Source organism: Alosa alosa, chromosome 23, assembly GCF_017589495.1.
Source record: "Alosa alosa isolate M-15738 ecotype Scorff River chromosome 23, AALO_Geno_1.1, whole genome shotgun sequence".
In the NCBI taxonomy this organism is placed as follows: domain Eukaryota; kingdom Metazoa; phylum Chordata; class Actinopteri; order Clupeiformes; family Clupeidae; genus Alosa; species Alosa alosa.
This window is the reverse complement of record NC_063211.1, coordinates 25,949,376-25,975,191: the sequence shown is the minus strand read 5'-3', so window position 1 is coordinate 25,975,191 and position 25,816 is coordinate 25,949,376. Positions and strand designations below refer to the sequence as shown.

At 44.9% G+C, this 25,816-nt stretch overlaps 1 protein-coding gene across 1 annotated transcript in view; it reads left to right on the top strand.

Moving 5' to 3' along the window:
• The window catches only part of thsd7bb (thrombospondin, type I, domain containing 7Bb), an 84,677-nt gene that overhangs the window by 4,230 nt on the left and 54,631 nt on the right, over positions 1-25,816 (top strand). Inside the window, 1 exon segment of the mRNA XM_048235495.1 lies at positions 21,065-21,234. Coding sequence (XP_048091452.1) covers positions 21,111-21,234 — 124 coding nt within the window. The 5' untranslated portion in view covers positions 21,065-21,110.

Genomic DNA, 25,816 nt, shown 5'->3' with positions numbered 1-25,816 from the left:
TGTAACTGTATCTAAGGCAATACACCTACAGTCTAATTTACCATGAAAACAGCTCTGAAAAGGCATGGTCAAAAACCTGCTGGCTCTTTTCATCTGTTGCCTCAGGATCTTTAAACCTCGGCCACCCGTCCATTCACTCTGAATATCAGAGGAGATAATAGAAGTGACGACCTTGTCTCTGCACTGAGCCATTAGCGGGCCCACGGTCAATAACGCCGTAGGCTACAGTCTTCGCTTAGATCCGTGCGGTTGGCTTTAGAGAGAAGGCCAATCTAATTCTGAGGTGAGATTCGTCTCACCCTGAGAATATGGATGATAAACAAGCTCTTGTGAGTTGGCTGCTGATATTGAGCACACACCCTCCTTTCTTTGCTCATTGAAAATGCATATAGACCATTTAAAATGAATAGTCATGGACATTTTCATTCTTACATACAGAAGGGTATGTGTTTTTGGCTGTTAACTCTAAGGAATAGAAATCATGCACAAAATTCTCTGCATTGCAGGAAGTTAAGGATGGTAATTATTTTAATACTGAAGGACAAGCTGACCCTCAGAATTCCACAATCGTCAGTAATGGCTTGTGACTCGAGACGTTCCATTACTTACAGATATGAATGATACTGATGTACAGTATGAACTTGAACCTGTAGAGAGACCAAGGTGAGCTTCTTTGCCATTGCATATTGTGACAAGAGAAGTTTTGAGGTCCATCCCTCTGATGGACTAAATGACCTTATAAGGTGTGTGTCATGAAAAGAAACTATGGTGGATGAGAACAAGGACACAACTAATATTCTATGAACATCGCCATCACGCCTGACACAAGTGATGCAGAGAAACAAATCCCTCTCTCTTTTTCTTTCACACACACACACTCACACTCTCTCTCACACACACACACACACACACTCTCTCACTCTCTCTCACACACACACACTCACACTCTCTCTCTCTCTCTCTCACACACACACACACACACACTCTCTCTCTCTCTCTCACACACACACAAACACACACACACACACACTCTCTCTCTCACACACACACACACACACATAACTCTAAGGAATAGAAATCATGCACAAAATTCTCTGCATTGCAGGAAGTTAAGGATGGTAATTATTTTTAATACTGAAGGACAAGCTGACCCTCAGAATTCCACAATCGCCAGTAATGGCTTGTGACTCGAGACGCTCCATTACTTACAGATATGAAATGATACTGATGTACAGTATGAACTTGAACCTGTAGAGAGACCAAGGTGAGCTTTTGCCATTGCATATTTGTGGACGAGAGGAGTTTTGAGGTCCATCCCTCTGATGGACTAAATGACCTTATAAGGTGTGTGTCATGAAAAGAAACTATGGTGGATGAGAACAAGGACACAACTAATATTCTATGAACACGCCATCACTTCACAAAGTGATGCAGAGAAACAAATTCCTCTTTTTTTTTCACACACACACACACTCACACTCTCTCTCACACACACACACACACACTTCACACCCCCTCACTCTCTCTCTTCACACACACACACCTCACATCACACTCTCTCTCTCTCACAACACACACACAATACACTCTCTCTCTCTTCTTTCATTACACACACACACACACACCCCTCTCACACACGCACACACAAACACACACACACACAAAGGCACTTTTTTCTTTATAATGAAAGCTGGCTCAGATATCTCACTTTTGTTTCACATCTGTGAAGCTGTGCGAGGGGCCGAATCCCATTACGCGTGTCCTTTTGTGGCCACAAGTGGCTGACTGGCGGACACCTAATGGAAGGGCTGGAAGCTGTCAGACAGGAGTCCTGGGGTAAGGGTCTGATGGCCTCTGGATCAGATAGGGAGAGCTTCTCATAGGATCACGCTTCAGAAAAACCTCTGTGAATCCTCTCTGATGCATTCAGGTTTTTGGACACCTACAGACTGGTGGTTATGTTTTATATAGTCGCCTCTACAGTGTCATTCAGTGTGTGTGTGTGTGTGTGTTTGTGTTTGTGTGTGTCTGGTACAATGACAGAGGAAGCTGTATGTGTTTGTGCATGTATTATGGGTACAGATGTTTGTGGGTGGATACAAGAATGTTTTGATAGTTTGATCGTTTAATAGTTTATTTGTGTGTGTGTGTTTGTGTGTGTGTGTGAGGGTGTGTGTGAGGCCAGCTTCCTGTGCAAGTGTTTCAAAGGCCGCTGGCTATACCATATGTGAAAGCATCTGGCTGGTGGCTATTTGGACCTCAGCGGATGGCAGATCTAATTGAACTGTAATTGACTCAACAGCAGGGAAGGTCAGACACACACACACACACACACACACACACACACACACACACACACTAACTAAAAAAACATCACCAACAGGACAGCCTTTATGAGCGTTTCACTGAGGTTATCAAGTAGGCACCTTCCTTCATAGGCGTTTCATTGAATTAGAACCACGACACCTCCAGAAGGCTCAACAGTGGTGTCTGACGTCCCAGACTCACCCCCTCCACACTCACGATGGGTCCTCTACCAACAAGTCAATTCAGGCTAAGTGTTGTGGCTGACTTTGCTACAAAGCCTGTAGCATCTATCTCCACTGGTCTTGTGTGTGCTTGCCAGCCACACTCTCGTACCTCTGCTACCTGTTCAGCATACTTTGAATGCTTCCTTTCAAAGGCTTCCTCAATCACATCTTCAAATGGAATAGTTAGCTTGATAAAGTAAACAATGCGCTCACACTCTGAATACACCATGTCTGGTCTCAAAGCAGCAATACATTGTGGAATTTGCAGTTGCCTTCTGATGTCCGCCAGGAGTTTCCAATCCCGCACGTTGCCCCATCTTCCTGTGTTGCTTGTATTTGCCTGATTGTCGCCTCTCTGTCCTCCCACCAACAAAATTCTACTGTCCCTATCAATCGCCGGCAAAGAGGTAGCCTCAACTCTCTTGTTCCCAAGCAAAAATGCCAGTGATTTTGAAACCTGATTATGTCTCCAGGTGTAGCGGCCCTGGGTCAGGCTAGTTATACAGAATGAATGTGCTTCAGAAAGCCATGACTCATAAAGAGCTTCCAGCTTCCATCTTCACAAACCCATTGACTGAGATTCTGTGGAGTTGGAAGAATGTCTTAAGTGGCTCCTACCATAAATGTAATGCAGTTAGCATCCATGGCCCATAGCTCTCTTCAGATGATCTTCCTCTTCTCAACACCATGCCAATTCATCCATTGTCCTTGGTTCACTTGAGATATCGCTGTCTTGGGCATGCTTCGCTGCTTCCAGTGGAACATATGATATAACATATATAGACACGCAGTAATGGTCAAAAGTGCCCATATGCATATATGGAAAATATATATACAATTTATATATACAACATACCCAAATGATAAAAGTATGACAAAATGACAGTGATCCACCAATAAGTGGGAATGTGTGTGTGTGTGTGTGTGTGTGTGTGTGAGTGTGTGTGTACAGACATTTGTACACTGCCAGTGTCCTGGCACAAGGGCATCATGAGAACCATTTACACTCCATTTCCCTGCTGGGCTAAAGCCCCAAATGTTTTCAACTGTCCTGGGGGTCGTTTCTAGAAAAGTTAGAAACGACGTTGCTCAACCACCATGGTACGACGCAACTTGCGACCAAACAACGACATTGTTACACCTGTTTCCAGAAAGCATCATACCTGTGTCGCAATTCGCTACCTCCGACGTTCAAACACTGTAGTTCCAACAACGTTGTTGATGATGCAGTGATACATATCATTGGTGGAAACAGTGGAAACGTGTAATACCCCACCCCCTAGACACCAACAGGAACTAATTTAAACCAAGGAATTGTCATCTGACAAACCTAAGTATATGAAACATTTTACGACTATGCCTTATTTGGGGCAGTAGTTCAATCTCATCAGGAGTTCAAGAAACTTTAAGAGTCCCTTGTTTTTGACCATACATATTTATGATTAGAGACAGACCATAGGTAGCCTACAAGAACAGTAAAAAACCCACACTTTCTAGGTAAACACCAAATCCAAGAAACGATGGAGCTGAACTACCAAAAAGGTTGAATTAACATAAATAGCAAGAATTATGGGAGTCAAAAATAAAGCTACAGGATAGATCTTTCTAGAAAACGAGCCGACACCAACAGGAACTGCTTAGCATCATCACCCGATCTGTCATTTCACAAGTATAGCTTGAATTGTATCAGTCTTGAAATTAAGAAACAGCTCCATGTCATTTAATGCAATATTCAGAGGACATTGTTTTTTTGTAATTGCCTGATAGGTCCAGATCACTTCCACTGTCTCCCCAGCCAATTGTATTATCTCTGTAAAAAGCCTCAAAATATATCTTCTCTTCTTTAGAAATTAATATTTTAAAATTGTGTGTGTGTAGGTGTAAAAAATCTGCACACTAGATGTTGCCCCCAAACTGATTTAATGCACAAAATGCACATGCCCATACAGTATCTGCAAGCGGTGATCATTGAGGTCCAAGCAGCTATTGAAATATGTCAATTGCCGCACCACTGTGGATGCAGTTTCGCTATATTTGGAATGCATCCAAGGAATATGGCAGTGATGCAGTATGTCCAGTTTTGCTAACTTTGAACTTTATATCACAATTGCTTCAGTACATGTATGTGTGTGTACTTGCGTGAGTCCAATTGTGTTAAGTCATGTGTTTTGTTGCAAAAAAGGATGGCAAGTAAATTTTCAGGCCTGGGAAAACACAGTGAAGCAGAGAGGGAAAGTTGAGGTAGGGAGACAGCTGTCTAGATCATTTGACCCCGTGCGAAAGAAGTGGCATGCATCAATTTCATAAGTTAAACAAACCACACGATTAAACTCTCCGACCAAACAAAGGCTTTTTCCTCAAAATCAATTGGATTCAGATGAGACCGAAAAGAGAAGCATTTTTAATCAGGCGACAATTTTAGGCAACCACGCAGGCTCCTTCCCCTAGCCTGAGAATAGGGTCCTGTCTGCTCTGATTAGCTGTGTAATTAATCAGGCAGGCAGCGGGCAGCGCGCAGTGCCACATGCGCTCCCAGACCCAGTCAGAGCCTCACATCTGAGCCTCTCCAAATTGACATGCAGGCAGACAGAGATAAGACCGTCTCCCGGGTACATTGAGCTAAACAACTTGTCTCAGACTGTAGGGTTCTTTGCAGGGCGAGCCCTACACAATAAACTTAAGCCACTGACCTCGGATCAGTCTGGGAGTTCCCTGAGTGCAGCCCAAATGATTCTGTGCTCATGGGGGGAATCAGATTTTTTTTTGTCTCAATCCAAAACTGTATAGAAGAGAGTTCCGGTTATGGAGAGGTGCCGAGAGGCAGTGTAATAGTAACCCTCCTGCAATTGTCAAGTTAAATCCTTACAAATCTACTCACAAACATTATTCGCTGTAAAAGGTGTATCGAATTAGAGTTTGAGGATGCCTACAAAGAAGAAAAAAGCAAATCAAGAGAGAACTTACACCGAAGAACAAGATATTCTGCTGGAATCTGACCACGCTGATGATACAGGAGAGATGGAGGAAAATGGCGACTGTGAATCGGCCACAGTTGATCTTAACCCTAGTAATGCAGATGTCATGAACGCGATCAAGGGGATGGAAAAACGAGTCTCAAATAAAATAGATGGAGTATTTTCGATAATCAGAGAAGTCACAGACAGAGTGAAGGAAGCAGAGGAACGTATTTCAGGGACAGAAGAGGAAGTCGTTCAACTTCGGGCTTGTACAAAAGCTTTGGAAACTCAAGTGAAATTGCTGACAGAGAAGGCCGACGACATGGAGAACCGAAGTCGGAGGAACAATCTGAGGATCGTGGGCTTGCCAGAGAATGAAGAAGGGCGAGATGCATGTGAGTTTTTGGAGGAATGGCTTCCAGCATTTCTAGAAATGAATGCTAGTGTCCCACTGGCTTTGGAACGTGCACACAGAATCGGCCCACCACAACGACGAAAAGAAAATTCAGAGGCGCCTCCACCAAGAACTCTTATCGTGAAGTTCCTGAATTACAGACAAAAAGAACAAGTTATGAGAGCTGCTAAAGTTAAAGGGACGTTTATATATAAGAGCAACTCATTCGATTCTATCCAGATGTATCTCATGAAATTCACAAGAAGCAGAAGGCTTAATGATGAGGTGCTAAAACGACTTCGGACAAGGGAATCAGCAAACACAGAATCATCTTTCCTTCGCGGCTTCTTCTCACACACCGGGAGAAATCCACGTTGTTCGACACCCCCGCTGAGGTGGAACGCTTCATGGAAGGATTGGATAAAGAGTAGGCTAGTGCTACAGGTGGAATATCTTGCTGGTTTTCGTTTATGACAAATTTAGTTCAGATATTTGTATTTCCTTTCTTATTCTCAGAAAACAACGGATAATTGGTATTGCGAATTTATGCAGACGGTAGCCTACAACGTTTGTCTTAGCCTATGTCATGCCTGCTAAGCCTATGTCTTTTTTGTCTCAACATATTGGGATAAGTCATTTTCACTCTATAAACTGGACTTAGCTGGCAACTAATGCTATTTTGATAGACTCTGAATGAATAGTAGCTCAACATACTTTGTGTTAGGACTAAGGCATCCTTTTTTTTCTCACTTTTTTGTCTTTACATATCCTTAGATGGAACATGTATAGTGTTCATAGGAACTGCAAAGTTAACAGTTGATGCACAGGTTCAACAGTTCAAAACAAGAGTAGAAGTAGACTAGCAATGTTGTGGGTTGTGCTAAGTTGATAGGAGAGAGGTTTCCAGCACCTGCTTGTTCCTCACAGGTGTGTGGACCAATAGCCTTCATATAAGGAGTGAATAGCTAGGGGGGAGGGAGCAATCCACTACGGATAGGGAGGGACTTTATGGGATTCAAATTCAGGTTAAATGTATGTGTGTCGTCTCTTTCTGTATTTGTTTTTTTTTTTCTATTTTGTTTATGCTTCTCAATGCCTAATGAATATGCTGCAGGGAAAGGGTTTGGTCATAGCATCACTTATAAAATGTCATTTCTGAGACGGGAAAGGTAAAATTCCTTACATGGAATTGTAGGGGAATGGGTAATATTAAAAAAGTTAAACAAGTAATGGACAGAATTAAACAATTGCAGGCCAAAGTAGTTTTCTTACAGGAAACTCATATGAAGACAGGAGATACAGTTAAAATACAGAGGAGATGGCAGGGTCAGGTGTTCTCTAGTTGCTATACTTCAAGTGCAAGAGGGGTAATGATTCTAATCCACAAATCCATTCCTATACAAGTTGACAAAATAACTAAGGACCCAGCGGGTAGATTTATAATTGTCCAAGGATTTCTTTTGTCAGATAAAATCAATTTAATTAATGTATATGGTCCCAATGAGGATAATTCTAATTTTTTACAACGATTTATTCCTCCTAATCTCTAACTTGTCAGGTCACTACTTCATAGCAGGGGATATGAATTGCACTATGGACCCAGTGAAAGATCGTTCAACAGGCATTGACAATACACACACCAAATCAAGAAAACTGATTCAACAGTTTATGAAAGATTTAAATCTGCTGGATATTTGGAGACATCTTAACCCTAACTCAATAGCTTACTCATGCTACTCTAGTACTCACCAAACATACTCACGTATTGATTATTTTTTAATATCTCCACAATTGCTTCCCAGGATTTCTGATTGTCAGTACCATAGCGTGGTTATCTCTGACCATGCAGCAGTAGCATTAATGTATATCAATAATAAAATGGTGAGCGACCCCCCCTAAATGGCGTCTTCAAACAGGATGGCTTCAGGACCCATCATTCATAGAATTTCTAGGTAAACAAATAGACCTATACTTTGAAATTAATACATCTGAAACTTCAGCAAGTATAAGATGGGAAGCATATAAAGCATTCATTAGAGGTCAAATTATTGGCTTTTGTAGTTCAAAAGCCAAACAATCTAGACAAGAGATGAAACAATTAGATGGACAGATTACCCAATTGGAAAAAGATATATATCATAACACAAATGATAATGCAGATGATCATAATAAATTACTACTACTAAGAGCCCGATATAATGAAATGTCAGCGAGTAGGGCAGCTGCAAAAGTTTTGAAGTTGAAACAAACTTTTTATGAGCAAGGAGATAAAGCAGGAAGACTACTTGCATGGCAGATCAAGCAAAGACAAACTGAGCGAGCTATAACAACAATTGAAGACCTATCAGGAAACATAATAGATCCAGTGAAGATTAATGAAGCATTTAAAGATTACTATGAAAAGCTGTATAGTTCAGAATGCTCTCCTAATTTGGAACTCCAGACAGAGTTCTTAGATAATCTTAACCTACCACAGATTTCTGAGGAAGATAAAATTAATTTAGATGAGGAGTTAACATTGAAAGAAATTTCTGAAGCTATTGATGCGATGACTGCAGGGAAAACAGCGGGTCCAGATGGCCTTCCCATAGACATCTATAAACAATTTAAAGAAAACTGTTAACTCCCCTTCTGGAAATGATGTTGGAAGCTTTTCAGGATGGCCTTCTCCCTCGTCAATGAGGGGACTTAATTACATTACACCAAAAAAAAATTATGTGAAAACATGGCCCAATAAGTCTCCTCAACTCAGACACAAAAATATTATGTAAAGTTTTGGCTAAGCGCTTGGAAGTTATACTACCTAGACTGATAGGCGAAGACCAAAATGGTTTCATACAACGTAGACAGGGATTTCATAATGTTAGAAGGCTTCTCAACATTCTTCATTACCAGAGGGGAGAACAAGATATTGCCATCCTAGCACTAGATGCCGAAAAGGCCTTTGATAGGGTTGAATGGCCCTATCTATTTGAATTACTGACAAGGTTTGGTTTTGGGGAACGATTTTGTAAGTGGGTTAGGCTACTTTATAACAACCCTGTAGCTGAGGTGCTAACGAATAACATGGTGTCCAAACCATTCACCATTTCCAGAGGTTGTCGACAGGAGTCACCTCTCTCTCCTCTCCTCTTTGCAATCTCCATTGAGCCTTTTGCAATCGCAGTTAGAAATCATATGGGCATAACAGGCATTACTGTTGGTCAAGTAGAACATAAAATTGCCTTGTTTGCAGATGATGTTCTGCTGTTTTTAAAACACCTAAATAACTCCATCCCTGCTTTATTAGAACTCATTAGTACGTTTGGAAAGATTTCTGGATACAAGATTAATCATTCTAAAAGCATGCTTATGTTACTGAATGAGGGAGATTGTCATGAGCTCTCTCTCTTCCTGGTAACACGCGCTGATTGAAGTCTGATGACCTCCACCTGTTCCTGCTCTGCTCTGCCTCACCCTCGTTTACCTACCAGCTGCACTGCATTCACCACTCATCATGGCCTGTATATAAAGCCTTGCTTTTCAGTCCACACTTGTCAGATCGTCTGCAACCAGCACCAGTTACCTGCCTGTTTTGGAAAACGCCTCTGACTCTTTGCCTGTGATCCCGGACCAGCTGACTACTTCTGTGTTCTCCAGCCCCGTAATCTTGACCTGCCTTCCGTCCCTCTTCTCTAATTAATACCGCCTAGTCCTTGACTGTACTGCTGCTTCGTTTCAATTGCTGTTGTGTGTGTGTTTCCCCAGGACTTCCCGGTTCATCCAGCTCCTGCCATCGCTGTTCGGCTACTGGGGAACACACACACGCAGACTCTTGGAACTCCTGTACCCCGAACCCCTGAAACCCCTTAACCCCAACCCTTAAATAAACTTTTGAACGTGGCGGCTTTTGTGGTCCTCGCCCTGTTTGGTGTCTGACAGTATGATCTGACCAAACATGGACCCAGCGCACGGTCGAACCAGCATGGAAACCGGCCGAACCAGAACCACCCACCGCCATGCAACGCCTGGAAGAGCCAGAGAGAGGTAAACCGCAACACTGCTGACATTGCCTCCCTACTTCAAGCCGGGCTACCAACAGCGTCAGCAGTTCCAGCAGCAACAGCAACAACTTGCAATGATCATTCAACTTCTCACCAACCTTTCTCCTCTGCCTGCTCCCACACCGCCCAGCCCCAGCCAGCCTGCTCCACCGCCCAGCACCCGAGTCTCCTGCCCAGTCCACTGCTGCCGTGGCTGCCGGGCCCCCAGAACCCAGGATCGGCAATCCAGAGCGGTTCAGCGGCGACCCAACCCAGGTACGGGCGTTCCTGACGAGCTGCCGTGTCCAGTTTACCCTGCAACCCAGGACTTTTGCCACTGAAGGGGCGCAGGGTCGGGTTCGTGATCACTCACCTGGACGGGCCGAAATGACACTCTGGGGAACGGCAGAGTTCGGCCAGAGACCCCAGCATGTGCAACCTTCAACCTATTCGCAGAGGAGATGCTCAAGGTATTCGGGATGGAATCCACAACAGCCGCGAGGCATCTCCGGACCCTGATGAGTATTCGCCAAGGCAGAAGGACTGTTGCGGATTACTCCATTGACTTTCGAACTGTGGCAAGTCGGAGCTCCTGGAACATGGAAGCATTGGTGGATGCCTTCCTCCACAGCCTGGCGGACTACATAAAGGGACGAGCTGGTTTCCCATGATCAACCCCCACTCTTGATGAAGCCATTGCTCTGGCTGTCCGCATCGACCGCCCAGGATCCAGGCTCGCCCGTGCATGAGAGAGGGCGCCAGAGTACATCCACCAGCACACGGAGTGTCCCAACTGCCCTTCTGTCGCACCTGCCACACCATCTAGCCAGCGGACCAGTCTGAACCAATGGAGATCGGCCAGCCTCCTAACCCTGCAGAGCCAGTGACGCATCACCTCCAACTTGTGCCTGTACTGTGGTGGTGATGGTCATCGAGTCGCCACCTGTCCAGCAAAGCGGAGCTCACCAGATGTAGGAGGAATCCGGATGAGCTCAATGAACATTCAGCCCTCCATCAGCCGTAAACCCCTCATCCAAGTCTGTCTTCACCTGTCTGATTCCCCACCCACACCCTGGCAGCCCTGGTGGACTCTGGCGCAGAAGCAAACATTATTGACACAGGACTTGCTCGTCAGCTGGGCTTGGAAAGCCATCGCTGTCCACTCCTGTTCCAGCCCGGCCCTGGGCGGTCACGCGCACTGGCACAGTTACCAGCATCACAGCCCCCATCTCAATGATGGTGCCAGGAAAACCACCGAGAGACCATCCGCTTCCACCTGCTCAGCTCTCCAGGCCAACCCCTAATCCTGGGCTACCCTTGGCTCCGTCTCCACAATCCTCACCTCGATTGGGCCTCGAACTGTGAAAGAGTGGGGAAATGCCTGCCACCTGACCTGTTTGCGTGCTGCCCGCTGCCCCCGCTCAGTACCCCAGCACTGCCCCCCGACATTTCTAATGTCCCTGAATGTTACCATGGCCTCCCAGAGGTGTTCAACAAGACCAAAGCCACATCTCTGCCCCCCACACCGTCCGTGCGACTGTGCCATTGATCTCCTCCCTGGGACTGCTCCACCCAAAGGTCACCTCTACTCACTATCCTCTCCTGAAAGAAAAAACTATGGAGGATTACATCAGGGACTCCCTGGCAGCTGGACTCATCCGCCCGTCTTCCCCTCCTGCTGGTGCGGGTTCTTCTTTGTGGGAAAGAAAGATGGTTCTCTTAAGCCCCTGCATTGATTATCGAGGTCTGAATGATGTCACAGTGAACAGGTACCCTCTGCCTTACTCACCTCTGCTTTTGAGTTGCTCCAGGGATCCACTATTTTCACCAAACTGGACCTTAGAAATGCTTACCACCTAGTCCGGTAAGGGAGGGTGACGAGTGGAAGACTGCATTCAACACCCACACCGGCCATTATGAGTACCTGGTAATGCCATTTGGCCTCACCTCAAAAGCCCAGCGTATTCCAGGCTGATGAATGATGTGCTGTGGGACATGCTGAATAAATTGCCTTCCGTGTACCTGGACGACATCTTAATTTTCTCCAGAACTCTGTCCTAACACACCGTCATGTCCAGCTGGTTCTTCGGCGGCTCCTGGAGAACTCTATGTCAAAGCGAGAAATGCGAGTTCCATGCTCAGACTGTGTCATTCCTGGGATACATCGCCGCTGAAGGCAATATCCAGATGGACCCCCAAGAAAGGTCTCGCAGTTACCTCCTGGCCAGTTTCAGGGAATAGGAAGAAGTTGCAGCAATTCCTCGGTTTTGCCAATTTCTACCGGAAATTCATCCGAACTACAGCTCCGTCGCGCTCCCCTCACAGCTCTGACCAGCATCAAACACCCTTTTCTGGACCCCAGAGGCCAACACAGCCTTTCATACCCTCAAGGCCCGGTTCACCACTGCCCCCCATCCTCCAGATGCCAGATTCAGACCGGCAGTTCGTTGTCGAGGTGGATGCCTCCCGGTGGGAGTCGGGGCCATACTCTCTCACGGGCAGAGGAGGACAACAAGTTGCACCCCTGTGCATTTTTTCTCGCCGGGCTTTCACCTGCAGAGCGCAATTATGATGTTGGAAACCGTGGAGCTGTTGGCTGTCAAGCTTGCCCTGGAGGAGTGGCGCCACTGGCTGGAGGGGTCCACCGCTCCGCTCCTGGTCTGGACCGATCACAAAACCTCGAATACATCCGCAATGCCAAACGTCTTAACCCCCAGACAGTCCCGCTGGGCCTTGTTTTTCACCAGATTCAACTTCACCCTGTCATACCGCCCCAGGTTCTCGAACACCAAGCCGGACGCTCTCTCCGTCCAGTTTCATAAGGATGACGCCTTCCCAGGAACCTGCATCAATTCTGCCCGATCCCTGCGTGCGTAGCTGCCCTGACCTGGGATATCGAGGAGGGAAATTCAAGAGGCCCTCCGTGACCATCCCAGTCCCAGTGCATGCCCAGACGGTCGTCTCTTTCGTCCCAGAGAATTTGAGGTCCCGGGTCATACAGTGGGGACACAATTCCCGCCTTTGCCTGCCACCGGGCTCCGTCCCCGCACTAGCCATCTCCCTTGCCCAGCTTCTGGTGGTCTTCTTTTTGAGAAGGGATGTCCGAGAATTCGTCCGTGCCTGCCCCACCTGCAATCAGAACAAGTCCTCCACTTTCCCCCGCTGGTTTACTCCAGCCCTTGCCTGTGCCCACACGACCCTGGTCCCATGTCTCCTTGGACTTTGTAACTGGCCTCCCACCATCCAGGTGGGATGACGGTCATTCTCACTGTGGTTGACCGGTTCAGCAAGATGGCACACTTCATTCCCCTCCCTAAACTGCCATCTGCCAGAGAGACTGCCCAGGCTGTTCTTGATCATGTCTTCCGTCTACACGGGCTGCCCAGGGATGTTGTCTCTGACCGAGGTCCGCAATTCACCTCTACATTCTGGAAGGAGTTCTGCCGTCTTCTAGGGGGCCACAGTGAGTCTCACCTCTGGGTTCCACCCCAGTCCAATGGTCAATCCAGTGGGCAAACCAGGAGCTGGAGAAGGCGCGGTGCATGGTTTCTCGCGAAACCCCAGGCTTGGGCACAACAACTGATGTGGGATAGAGTATGCTCACAACTCCCTCACCTGCTCTGCCACTGGCATGTCACCTTTCCAGTGTGTGTGTGCTATCAGCCCCCTGTTCCCCAGCCAGGAAGGAGATGTGTCCTGCCCATCTGCCCTCGCCTATGCCCGCCGTTGCCGCTGCATTACCTGGTCACAAGCTTCGTGCCACGCTACTCAAGTCAGCTGTCAGCTATGCCACTGGGGCTAACCGCCCTGAAGATGCGCCCGGCCCCGCCACCGTGTTGGCCAGAAGGTGTGGCTGTCAGCCAAGGATCTCCCACTGCGGGTGGAATCGGCGTAAACTGGCACCTCGATTCCTCGCCCGTTCCCCTATCCAGAGGGTCATCAGCCCAACCGCAGTCCGGCTCCAGTTGACAACCTCCATGAGGGTGCACCCTACTTTCCATGTTTCAAAGTCAAGCCGACGCGATGAAAGCCCGCTGGTCCCGCAGCCGCTTCCTCCTCCTCGTCAGCCTCGTTGACGGTGGGCTGGTGTACACCGCTCGACGCCTGCCGGTCCAGACGCATGCAGGTAGGGGCCTCCCAGTATCTCGGGCTCGACTGGGAGGGCTATGGACCTGAGAGAGAGAACCTGGGTGCCAGCCAGTCGGATTGTGGACCAGACACTCATCGCCCGACTTCCACCGCCTGCATCCTGATCAACCTGCAACCGTAGGGGGGCCCCAGAGGGGTCCCTAACCGTCCTGCCAGCCCGGCTTCCTGTCCTGTGCCTGACCCTGTCTCGGTACCTGTCCCGCCTTCTGTCCACGACCCTCCAGCTCCCTCCGAGGATGAGGGATGTTCACTCGACCGCTCGGGAGGAATTCCTAGCCTCCACCCGCTCCCTCCTCCCTCCCCGCGTGGTGTCACTCTTGGGGACTTCTGGGGGCCGCCCCTTAGGGGGTTCTGTCATGAGCCTCTCTCTGCCTGGTAACACGCTGATTGAAGTCTGATGACCTCCACCTGTTCCTGCTCTGCTCTGCCTCACCCTCGTTTACCTACCAGCTGCACTGCATTCACCACTCATCATGCCCTGTATATAAAGCCTTGCTTTTCAGTCCACACTTGTCAGATCGCCTGCAACCAGCACCAGTTACCTGCCTGTTTTGGAAAAACGCCTCTGACTCTTTTGCCTGTGATCCCGACCCGGGACTACTTCTGTGTTCTCCAGCCCCTGTAATCTTGACCTGCCTTCCGTCCCTCTTCTCTACGAATACGCCTAGTCCTTGACTGTACTGCTGCTTCGTTTCAATTGCTGTTTGTGTGTTTTCCCCAGGACTTCCCGGGTTCATCCAGCTCCTGCCATCGCTGTTCGGCTACTGGGGAACACACACACGCAGACTCTTGGAACTCCTGTACCCCCGAACCCCTGAAACCCCTTTTAACCCCAACCCTTAAATAAACTTTGAACGTTGACTCTTTTGTGGTCCTCGCCCTGTTTGGTGTCTGACAGAGATGGACAACAGTCCAACCATGGTGTATCCACTTTTAATACCACTGATTGTTTTACATATCTGGGCATAGAAATTGTACCAACCCTTGAGAACATTGTCAGTAAATTATGATCCTCTTTTAGAAAATATTTCCTAACTCCATTGAAAGATGGACATCATTACCCATATCTTTAATAGGTCGATACATATTTTGAAAATGAATATTCTGCCCAAGCTCTTATACTTATTTCAAAATATCCCCTTGGTGCCTCCCAAACATTTGTTTCTAAGAATGAATAAATTATTTACTAATTTTATATGGAACAGGCGTCCTAGACTCCGCCTTTCACTTCTGTATTTACCATATGATAGAGGAGGGCTTCAGTGTCCTAACTTGCAGTGGTATTACTGGGCTGCCCAACTTAGAACCATTATGTTTTACTTTTCTTCTCAAACTATTCCCTCTTGGGTGGATATGGAATCATCTGCAATCGCATCAGGCCTGCCTCTAAGCTTGTATCTATATTCCTCAGAACTGAAAGACCTTAGGAAAAATATTTCTAACCCAATAGTCTTAAATATGATAAATGTATGGTATGAAATTAAGAGGTATTTAGGCATCCCCAATAACTTGTCTTGTTATAGCCCCGACTGGATGCAGGTTTTAAAATATGGGCAGATAAAGGGATTAAGACTGTAGCAGATCTATATTCATCCAATAAACTTATGTCTTTTGAGGAAGTGGTTCATACATTTGATATATCTAGAAAACATTTTTTTAAATTCTTACAAATAAGGAATTTCATTTTCATTTCTCAAAATAAATCTTTAGATATGCCATCTTTGTCAATATTAGAGAGGGTAAAAAAAAAGATTGTTATAATAGAGGCTTAATTTCATCATTATATGGCATTATAGCGTCAGGGTCACAGGATTCCTCAGATAGCAAACTTGAAGCATGGAGGAAAGATTTAAAAGAGGACATCCATGTGAATGTTTGGATGGAGGCGTGTAAGGAAGCTCAAACACAGACAGTAAAATGTCAGATTGAAATTATTACAATATAAATGGTTGATCTTTGAACTTACATAACTCCTACCACATTACACAAATATAATGAAAATATCCCGGACACATGTGTTAAATGTATCACATTTAAAGGCACTCTACACCATTGCATTTGGGAATGTGAACATATAATGAAATTTTGGAAGGATGTGAAGTGCATGATAGATAAAATCTTAAATACCAATATACCAATTTCTGCAAAATATTTATATTACATGTATACCCTCTAAACATGCAACTGAAGAGTAAAGGAATATCCATTAATAGACATGTGTCTATTACAAACAAAGCGTCTTATTGCTTTACACTGAAGAATATAAAAGGCACCAAGTATAGGTAACTGGTTGAAAGAAATGGCAATAAATATGTCTATGGAAAAGGCAACTTATATTGTGAAAGGTAAATATAGGAGATTTGAGGAAATCTGGAATCCATTCTTATCTTTTCTTGAAAATGGTGGAAATGACGCACCAATGGCTGAATGAGAAGCTGTGTCAAATCTAATATCACGATGAGAAGCTTTTAGTTATTGTTACTTTTATTTATTTATTAATTTATTAACTATGTGTTTTTATTATTATTATTATTATTATTATTATTATTAATAATGTCTTTGTCCCAGGGCTTGAAAACAAAATAATTTTTCAAACGTTCCGTTCCGAACGGTTCAGGTAGGCCTATGTTTAACGTTTTCGTTCTTGCATGCGTTCCGCCACCAACATATCGGTACTGAACCGGTTCGGGCATAAAAATATCGCTCGTTCTTAAAGTTCCGGCGGTGTTTGGCGGGCCTATCAAGTGTATTTTTGTGGACTTTAGAATAGACGACTCATTATTTCCCCTTGATTTAGCCTATACGTAGCTATGCCCAAAATAATAAATCACAGGCTGCATCCAAAACATTCAGATGGGCTATCCATCCCATAGCCTACAGACTTACTGTAGGCCTAACCTATGCCTATAAATCATTTCTTATCAAATAAAATATTTCTGGATACGTGCTAAACTCCTTACCTGGTTGTAGCCTAAGTTTTGCATATGGAGATCTTCAAAGGCTTGCGCTATAATTCCAACCCTGTTTATAAACGAACCTGTCTGTTGCTGACAAGGCCTATCTCAAATTTCCGTTAATCCCGCTTTGCATAGAATAGGCTATAATTGCGCAAAACATTTCAAATCCGACTTTAAAAACGACAAGGCATGGACAGGCAAAATAGGCTATTATGCATAGGCTACAAGCAATTTCCAAATCAGTTTCAGTAGCCTACGCTACGAGCTGGCCTAAGATCCTAAGTGGCAGACGGATAGGTTACATTACAACAGCAAGACAAAATATACACATTTGGACCAAATGTCCATTTATTTGGGGTTTTTTTCAAACTGCAGAAATCAAATTATTAGGCTGTTCGCCTCACAATCAAACGAGTAGAACACTTAGGATATGCTTTTGTGAAATTTTATAAAATATATAGAGAACGAAAAAAACATTATTAACCCGTTTTGTGGATTTCAGAATAACGTTTCTGTTCGGAACAGTTGAAGACCATTTTTGTTTTTTCGTTTCGTTTCCGCTCCCTCGTATAAAATTCCGTTCGTTTTTGGTTTTCGTTTTCGTTCCTTGAACCGGTTCGGAGCCCTGCTTTGTCCTTTACATTTATGTTTTTCTTAAGTGTCAAACAAACATGTGTTGTATGTATACATTGATTATGTTAAAACTCAATAAAAACACTGTATAGAAGGCCAGAAAGATGAGACGAGCTGAGAGGAACAGCCAAGAATAAAGGGAGACAGAAGGATAGAGATGGAGGAGGAGAAGAGAGAAATAGAGAGAAAGAAGCAATTTGAGGGCGAAGAAAATTAATTCACAGACTCGAGGAAGGAAAAGTTCTAGTCTGGATTTTGTCACTGATTGGATGCAATCATACAGCAGACAGCAGTGCTGGATAGAAATGTCCTGCTAGCAAATATCTTCTATCTCCAGTTGATAAAGGCCATAATTGCACAGGCAGGCACCAATGATGAGGATTTCGCCAGCTCACTGGGAGGATTACTGTTTTATTTCCATTGTATCCTGTTATTTTGGACCAACACAGTTCTCCTCCTCTTATCAATTTTCTGCTCTCATCTGCCTCGCGCTGCCTAATTGCTGCCAGCAGCACCTAACTCATGAAGCTGAGGCTGAGGCTGAACCACAAGCGACTCACAGGAGCAGTTAATGAGGTACACACACACCTTCCCTGGTGCTGCACACTGCTGCAGATGGAAAAACTCGAGTGGAGTTTAAATGAGTCCTTTCAATGCATTTGTCACATTATGGAAAACATATACGCGGATGCTGTGACTTAAGAGTCTTTTCTTAATCTGAAGGAGTGAAAAATTATTACCCATAATCATAAATAAGGCTCAAGAGAGCCTGTAAAGGACTATACTCATGAACACTCATGAAAAGCATTTCTGAACAATAATGAAATTAAAATAAAATAGATATAAGCCTATATACTTCTATAGGAACCTTACCAAGCCTAACCTTTCTTAGCGGCCTTACCTTACCGTACTTCATGCGATTTTTGTTTCACAAAGCAATATCCACTTGTTTGGAGATCATTATTTTGAGTCTCCATTGATTCAGCAAAGAATGTCTCATCATTTTTCATTGTCAAACACACACACACACACACACACACACACTGTGTGTTCACTGGGTGCTGTTTGTGTTTCACTAATTCACCGATTGGGTTAAATGCAGAAACCAAATTTCCCTCACGGGATCAAAAAAGTATATATACTTATATACATAATCCATGTATTCATATATTCATAAAAGGTAGAAAGGGAAAAAAGCCGTAAGCAGCATCCTTGATCAGCATGATAATAAACAAAACACCACTACCAACTTATAAAACAAATAAGACTGGCCATTACCACGATAGAAGATGTTTCCAGATGACAAACAACAATTATTATCATCATGTTAATGTGTTAGAGTCTGCCATAACCATAACCATAACCATATACTCTTTATCTTCATAATCTAGACACAATACTCCCAGAAACAAACCATATATTTATTGAATGATGAGAGGATCATTTGGTTAGTGAATCAGGGATTGGTCATATTACTTCCGCTGGGGCTATAGCTTCAATATTTTTTTGATGCTATCAATTTGATAATCCCAAATGGTCGTAAATGTAAACCCTGACCAGAGTTTGTTACTGCTCCTATCTTTTTTTTACTTTCCCTCCCAAATGGAGGGGAGGAGGAATTATTGGAGCATACTGGAAGGATTGGTCTGTGATTGCCAGAGTGGATTTTACATTTTGAGTACTGATGTGTACTTGAGTGTGTGTCTCTGTGTGTGTGTGTGAGTGATAGAGAGAGAGAGAGATAAAAAAAGAGAGAGAGAGATGAATAGGAACAGTTAATGTCACAGTCCTAAATTGTTTTTAGGGGTGGCATTTGTCTCTTTTGGGACTTCCCATTATTTTGCAATTATATGCAGAATTGATTTTAATTAACATCACTGGTTCTTTTACTTATTCTTTCTCCCTCTCTCTTTTTGTTTTTCTGTGTGCTGAAGGTGCCGTGCCTTCGCTTTGTCTCTCCTTGTGGCTGTCACCATTGTGTCTCTTGTGCTGAATCCCATTCTTGGTCCCTCTCCCTCCAATCCCACTCAGCTTTGTATGGCCTCTCCCCTCTCACAAGGAGGAAGACCGGTAGGGTCATTCTCATTTTCCTGAACAAAATCAGCCCAGTTCTCCTTCATCTCCCCTCCCATCTCTCCTCTCATGCTTTCATCCCCTCTCTCTTTCTCTTTCTCTTTCTGCAGATGTTATAGCGTTTCCCTAAGAAACTGCTGTTTAGGGTTTTTTGTTGTATCCACCTGAGCTGCTATTTGATTTAGCTTCCATACTAAGTCTAAGTGAGTAAGGCCATTGGGATGGTCTGTAGTCTGTGTAGTGTGTGTGTGTGTGTGTGTGTGTGTGTGTGTGTGTGTGTGTGTGTGTGTGTGTGTGTGTGTGTGTGTGTGTGTCGTGTGTGTGCATGTGTGTGTGTGTGTGTGTGTGTGTGTGTGACAGAGGGTTAAAGAGAGAGAGACAGACACAGACAGAGAGAATGAGTCAGTGAATCTATTTGGGCGTCCCTCTCTTTGCCTGCTTCCCGACAAGCTTCTCTGACTCCGTACATACAGATGAGGGAGCCGGCCGATTGGATAGTTTCCCTTTGCATTATTTAAAGGGTGGGGTCCTTCTTGTCGCCAGAGAGAGCGAGAAAGAGATTCCACTTCTCCCCACACTTCTTAAGAGTGTTCTGGAGAGGGAGAGAGTGCTGTGCTGGCAGGGGATCTGTCTCCGGAGAAAACGTTTAACTAGTTGACTGTTTTGACTAAGCCCCAATTGATCTGCACACTAACGTGGACGTCATTTTGATGTAGTTTGACACACAAGAGGTAACATGCCCGTCTTGGTCTTGGATCCTCTGACTGAGTAACTCAGACAAGTCTCTTCTTGGGACTAGAAGAAAACACAGGACTCGTGGGATCAAATCCACACACCACAAGTGGCCACTGAGCTCAGTTCCTGACTCTTCTGGAGTTCTTCGAGCGGAGATAAGAGATATTTTTTGATTCTCCGCACCTCTTCACTTCTTAGCTTCACGTGTCGTGTGAAAGACACCATCTCTCAGCGCAGCTCTGCATTTGCAGTCCCTGACCATCTGAGGCATGTTCTTTGGAATGAAAACGGTGCTTTCCTGTATAGCTTCCCTGTGAAGGTAAAATCAATTTTTTTGAAAGGCTATCAAGCAGAGGACAGCAGGGCCCAGATGAAATAAGACATTTTAATATTAACTTACAGAGCTGTTTTGCATTTCAGCTGGAAACACTCTGTGTTGTGTCATTTTTATGTATTGATGTGTTGTTATATGCCTTGTAATTTCTGTTTTCAAAAATAATATGTGTGTGTTGTGTTGTGTGTCCATGTATTTAGATACATATACATGCCTAATTGTGTGCCTGTGGATGAGCATGTGCTTGTGTTTGTTAATAAAAAATCTCTTGTCCCACAGGTGAGAGGCGAGAGGTCAGTCAAGGTCGAGTCAGGGGTCAGACGGGATGAAGGCACAGAGCCGCACACTCGGCATGTGCTGCACACGGATACTGCTCCTCTCCCTCACCATGGCGCTGGTTGGCATTGGAATGGAGGTGCCGAGGCCGATGCCATACTCATGGAAAACAGGTGCAGTTTTCTCCTGGGAAAGTCCTCCTGATATGAGGTTTTGGCCAAAACGCATGCAACGCTTTTGGCCAAAATGATTTATAAAAAATAGAGAACAGTCAAGGTACAGTGTGAATAAAGACAATAGTGTAATAGTATACTACCTTGCATAAGACAGAATGACTGTTCAGAGTCAAGTGAAGTCAAGGGATGTAGATAAGAGGGACAGGATAGTGAAGAACGTTATGATAAGTGTCAATAATAAGAACACTACCACACACTATTGACTTTACTCGATTTTATTCAGAGCAAACAACTTAGGTTTGCTCACCTGTGCTTGTTCCTGCAATCTACCTGCACCTAACCAAGCTGTGCATGGACCCTGGGTTGATTTGTCATGATAAGTGTGTTGGGTTGTTACTGGTGTCAGGAGAGGAGGTACTCTCGAGTACCGAGGAGTTGGGTCTTCAAGAGGTTTTTGAAGACAGAGTGTGACGCCCCTGCCTGGGTAGCAACTGGTAGCACGTTCCACCATCAGGGAACTGCAGATGAGAATAGTTTGGATTGCAATGAGTGTGTGGGCAGCAGTTTCTTTGGATTCTGATTCTTTGGAGGAGCGCAGCGGTCCTTGTGCCTTTATGAGAGTGCAGTGGTCGCATGGTAGTGTGTGGCTTTATGAGAGCGCAGTGGTCGCATGGTAGTGTGTGGGCTTTATGAGAGCGCAGTGGTCGTATGGTAGCCATGGTAGCCATTGTATACCTTTATGCATGCATTCAAGTAAGTGAGTGTGGAACCAGAGGCCAGCAATCATAATTTGAATTGGATTGCGGGCGGCTATAGGTAGCCATCGGAGCTCAGTGAGCAGTGCGGTAACATGACCTTTTGGTAGATCGGAGACCAGCAGTGCTGCCACGTTCTGCATTATCTGTAAGGGTTTCACTTAATAATTATGACCTATTATGATAGGTTTAGTCAGAGATTTTTTTTTTTTTTTTTTCTTTTTCACAAATTTCCGTCAAGGATTCCCGGGACACTGTAAGACCGGGTACACCACTAAACTTGGTGGGCATGTAACCCCACATGGATAGCATGGAACCTCCTGTTTTCGCTTTTGATCTGTAGCCCCCACTGGACTGGACCCCCGAAGGAGGGTAGGGCAGACACAGTTTTCTGTGAATATCTTGAGAACCGTAGGGCCTAGGATGACCCATTTTTTTCGTGTTTGCCTCCAGGGGTCATGTAAACCCATTCCATATGCACACATGTGCATAAACAGATACACACGCACACACATACATTCACAGTAATCCCACGATTATGACACATATTCACACAGTAGACATATATACACACACACATGCACATGCAAACAGACACACAGGCACATAAACAGACAAACACACACATGCACACACACACATAAACATAAACATGTACATGTGTACATCACATGCACACAATTCAAGAATTCTCAGAATTATGAACAGGCAAGATGGGGGTGGGGTTGTATAAAATGTATATTACATGTGAAATCTGTGAACTAATCATGTTTTGGTACTTGTTGTCTAGCACTTGTTGTCTAGCACTAGATACCAGTGAGAATTGAGTGTGCATAATGCAATTCAGTGAGACAGTTAGAATCATATATGCCTTTCAGCGTGACTTATTTTTGTGGAAAACATGTGTTGGACTGGGCGGTGGTCATATTTTGTACCGCTCTGCGGTACATCTAGTTGACACAAGAGTTAGGTAGATAAAATACTGTACATCATTGATTGATTGATTGATTGATTGATTGATTGAAACTGTGGACACACTGTCTATGGATAGAAAGAAAAAGGTATTTGGATGTATATAGAGAGAAGGAGGTTCTTGGGACATATATATACGAAATATGATATATACAGTGATATGACATTGTGCAAATGAAATGTCATCAACATCAAATTTCTGGTCACATGACCTGGCCCTGTTAGACACTTAGACATTTGATCTGAGGGCCGTCACCCAGAACTGTGTTGGCCAGGATCAGTTAACATTACTCACCCTCTGTAATGGTCCCTTAGCCATCTGGCCATAAGTGTTGGCAACTCTCAAGAGACAGTGGAGCCAGTGTGTGTGTGTGTGTGCGGTGTGTGTGTGTGTGTGTGTGTGTGTGTGTGTGTGTGTGAACGCCCTTTTCAAAGACCACACAGAAGTGCTTGCCTTCATGAAAAGATAATGTGCAGACTATTATGTCACCAGGCTCGTCAGAACAAATGGCCAGTTTTTTTGGGTCGGGTGGAAAGAGATGAGAGATGGCGATGCGTGGCCATCTGTCGGAGGTGCCGCGGGATGTGTGGGACCAGCTGGATGGACTGTCGTTGCTCCGTCCTTCTCTACACTTGCACTGTTCAGAGACTGGGGTGTCAAAGGGTCTGTGTTTGAGGGGGGGCACGTTCTCTAAACTCATCAAACTGGACAAAAGTAAGCCCCGGGGAGGCGGAGCTTGTTCTAGACATGCTCTTAAATGTCCAGATAAATGTGACTTTGGAACGTCCCTTTTTTGGATGGTGGTAGAGCCAAGCCAGACGGTTGTCGGCAACGGATGTTTGGAACTGTGTTGGCCAATGTGTGGAAAATTTGTGTGTGTGTGTGTGTGAGAGAGAGAAAGAGAGAGAGAGAGAGAGAAGAGAGAGAGTTGTTCAGATGAGTGTGCTAGTCTGTATATGTGTATGTGTGTGTATTTGCATGCATATAGAGCAGCATTTGCTGCATATAGAGCAGCATGTATGACATTATGGGAGAGGTTAGGGTGGTGTGTGTGTGTGTGTGTGTGTGTGTCTAAGGGAAAGCTCTGGTGGTTTGCCAGATGAAGACCATGCCGTGCGCAGTGTGTTCAGATCGAACATGAGCACTCCTGGGCATGAGAGGTGATGATTCCTTGAATGTGAAATCAATACGGCTTTCATCATGAAGGAGCGTGCTTGTCGGAGCTCTGAAGCAGTGCCGCTGGGCTGATCCCCCTCTCTCTTTCTCTCTCTTTCTCTCTCTCACTCCCTCTTGGTCTCTGTCTCTCGTCCTCAATCTCATTACATTTCCCCTCTTTTCCTCATTTTCTCTCTATGTATCTCTCCCCATCTTTTCTTTTTGTGCTTATTTTGCTCCGTTTCTCTCCTCTCTGTCCATTACTCTCTCCCTCTGCCCCTCTTCCTCTCCTCATGTTCGTCCTCTTCATCTGTGGGTCAGTCCTTTGCTTTATCTCTTTATTCTGTCTTTCACTTTGTGTCTGAAGTGTGCATTTACACTCTCTATTTCTGTCTTTTTTCCCTCTCTCTCTCTCATCTCTCTTGTCTTTCTCTGTCTATGACGTATGCTTTGTGACTCAATCTTCTCTTCATCACTCATTGTTCTGTCTCTCTCTCTCTCTTTCTTTCTCTCTCTCTCTCCATTATGCTCTGTCTCATTTCTCATTTATCTCTCCCTCTCTACCCATCTCTTGTTTTCTCCTTCCCTCTCCTTCATCACGCTCTCTCTGTGGGCTCCCTAATCCCGTGTGTTTTGAGCGCTTGTTCATTATCCTGCCCCTTTGCCTTCTGAGTTATTGTTCTCAGCCTGTCCTGCTGGGATGGAGGGATGGCAGGGTGGAACAAAAGAAAGACAGCGAGCGGATAAAGGAGTAAGTTTCCGTCCGCAGCGAGCCCCTTTTCATTTCTCTCCTCCCCTTGCTCGAGCGCAACACTCCCTCAGAGGGCCGTAGGCCTCGTCTTCCTGCCTCCTCTCCCCCTCACATCCTCCTGGCCAGCAGGCTTGCTGGAGAGGTCTGCAGCGGTACTGCGGAGAGGTCAGCCGCAGGGAGGAGAGAGCAGCAGTGGGAAAGAGTCCCGACACTCTCTTTAGCAAGATTGCATCCACAGGAGATGTCCTCCATGCTTAAATCAACAAGAAGGAAATTCAGCTGAGAAGGGAAGCTTGGATGTGCACAATCTGGCTTTGTTAATGAAAGTCGGAACATCTCCCTATAGGCTACACATATCAAAGAGAGGTTATATAACAGCTTACTGCTAAATTATACTTAGAGAGGGCTTATTTGACCCTTTTTACACAAAGTTAACTAGTTTCTTGAGGTGTTGATAAAACATCTGTGTCATACACAGGTGAAGGATGAAGCACCACAACACCCTTATCAACCCCCGTCTGAAAATGTTTAGAGTGGCCTGTTTGTGAGTCTGTTTCTTTACAGACACTTAGGTTTGATTGACATGTTGCTAATAGCATCTGAGCTTGCTGGAAAGAGCGAATGTTTGCCCGTTCGCTCTTCAGATGTGAGTGGAGACTTGGTCCAGATAGGTAAAATTGTGGTGGTCCATTCAACAAGCTGGCAGACTTGACATCACTAAACTCAGTGGTGTAGTCTAGTTAGCTGTAGTGGGTATACTGTGATGTAGTCTTGTTAGCTGTAGTGGGTATACTGTGATTAACCCCAAATATTAATACATCCTTGCCTATTTTTTGTGGGTATACTGCGTAGTCTTGTGTATCACATAGACTACACGACTGACTAAACTGCAAATCTGAATGGCTCACTGAATCACATATTTTCAGACTTCGGCAGTCAAAACAA